General features: G+C 35.0%; 1 protein-coding gene across 1 annotated transcript in view; it reads left to right on the top strand.

The window, feature by feature from the left end:
- The window catches only part of LOC107578966 (homeobox protein goosecoid-like), a 2,348-nt gene extending 899 nt beyond the window's left edge, over window positions 1–1,449 (top strand). The window contains exons 2-3 of the mRNA XM_016264860.1: window positions 198–457; window positions 1,300–1,449. Of these exons, the coding sequence (XP_016120346.1) occupies window positions 198–457; window positions 1,300–1,449 (410 nt within the window). The remainder of the gene's footprint in view (window positions 1–197; window positions 458–1,299) is intronic.
- The last annotated feature ends 805 nt before the right edge of the window (window positions 1,450–2,254 follow it).

Raw genomic sequence — 2,254 nt, 5'->3', positions numbered from 1 at the left:
AATGAGCATTTCTTTCTGGCTACTATGTATAGGTTTCTATGTAAGAACTGGTACTTCTGAATGGGTTGATGCTGGGATTTAGCACATTTGCCACTGGCTTCTCAGAAAAATAAATAAATAAAAATACCGTTTTATACGTGTCCGTTACATCTGAAATACTTATACAGTTTACTTAAATACATTGCTTTGATTTTCAGGCTATGACAGCGCCGGCTCAGTACTTATTTCTCCAGTCCCACATCAGATGATGTCGTACATGAATGTGGGCACCTTATCCAGAACCGAACTACAGCTACTCAACCAGTTACACTGTCGGCGCAAGAGACGACACCGAACTATTTTCACCGACGAGCAACTGGAGGCACTGGAGAACCTTTTCCAAGAAACCAAATACCCTGATGTTGGCACACGAGAGCAATTGGCACGAAAGGTGCACCTACGCGAAGAGAAAGTAGAGGTGAGTGAAATCAATGTATCGTTCACTCTGTAAATGACAGAGTTCACGTTATATTATATTTACAAAAAGATGGCTGAAGTTCCTAGTAATGCAATACGTGTAGGCCTACTTAACCTATAATTATTTTTTGAAGCTGGCTATAATTTCACAGTGCTGTTGCCATTACTATGTTAATTATTTAGAGTGGCCTAAGACGTTTGCATGTGGACATTTCATTCCATTTTTTGGTGAACAAATTATTTATCGAAGGCCACACAGTTTATACAAATGGTATTTTAGGAAGATACATCACTGTTAAAAAAATAAATCCACTAAAACTTTGTGATGCATTTCTTAAAAATAAATAACTTTGACCAATAGTAGAAATTTCCGAAAATTGTGACGTTATAAATATAAATAAATTGCCTATGAATAAATAGATATAGGCTACACGAAAAACGTTTTAGCAACTACAAAAGTTACATTTAACCTTAGTCAGAATGCGTTTAGCTTGGAGGTAACAATAGCAACAGGTCGTCTTCCATCAAACCAGTGTTGGCACTGTCATTATTTATCACTTTATTCTAGATGTACATATTACAAAATGGTTAAGTGTGATGTCTATAACGTAGCTATTTAAGATATCTGACGAGTAGGCATATAGGTCACGGTGTCGGGCGACAAAGTACAATTTGGGCTGCGTGAGACGAACCTCAACAGAAAATTACTGACAGAGATTTCTAACAACCTAAAAGACAATGAATAATTAGCATACTGCATAAAATCAACTCGACCTTTCACGTGACGTGTTTTCCCCCCTCCATATCCTTGAAATTAAGCATTTTACCATCTTCTCCGCTTAGGTTTGGTTCAAAAACAGACGAGCAAAATGGAGAAGACAGAAAAGGTCGTCGTCAGAGGAATCAGAAAACTCACAGAAATGGAACAAATCCACGAAAACAACCACTGAGAAAATCGAGGAGGGCAAAAGCGACGTGGATTCTGACAGCTGATAAATAGAATATGAGACCGGAAAATCTTGCACAAATATGATTCGGACTTGATGTACATATTGTAAAGTACCATGAGTAGGAGTGAATATGTGTTGTCATGCTGTTGCACAGATGTATAGTAAATGTTACATTTAACAATGATATTGTTATTTATATTAATTTAAATTTACACAGACAAAATAATGTGGATTCTGGCCATAGTAATATTACCTGATATATACAGAAACGTTTTTTTAAAGTCTTGTCGTATTAAGATATACATAAGATGTTCTGGAGTGGGCTGTAACTGAAGACATGTACGGTGGCAGGACGATACATTTTGACATTGATTAAATCAACGTTTTATGCCGCTTGAAAACAAAAAAAACACATAAGCAAATATTAAAGTAATATCTAAAATGTTCGATTTTTCGTATTTATTTTAAATATTGCAATTATTCTGTAAGAGCATTTCAATTCGCCGAGTCATCTTAGAATTTGATGGCATTTGTTGAAACGAGGAAATTTGTAATTTAGTTGTGTAGTATAAAATACCGTAATTAAATTTCCATAGTATGTAGAGATATCTCATAATTTGTGAACTCGAGACAGTAGTTCGAGCTAATTGTCTCTTTAGGCCTATTCTATATTGTCTGACTATAATTTACCATTAGGTAAATAATAGATGGCACATTGATTGGGAACAAATTTATTAGAAAATTTAGCTTCACGTGAAAATGTCAGAGGATGTCTCTTTTTTTATCTCTTGTAAGTTTAAAATTATATATATATATGAAGAGTTCAGATGCAAAAGCCTCTAAGTACG

This window comes from Sinocyclocheilus grahami, unplaced genomic scaffold (genome assembly GCF_001515645.1).
Source record: "Sinocyclocheilus grahami isolate Dianchi unplaced genomic scaffold, SAMN03320097.WGS_v1.1 scaffold13203.1, whole genome shotgun sequence".
Taxonomy (NCBI): domain Eukaryota; kingdom Metazoa; phylum Chordata; class Actinopteri; order Cypriniformes; family Cyprinidae; genus Sinocyclocheilus; species Sinocyclocheilus grahami.
This window is presented reverse-complemented; position numbering and strand designations above follow the sequence as displayed.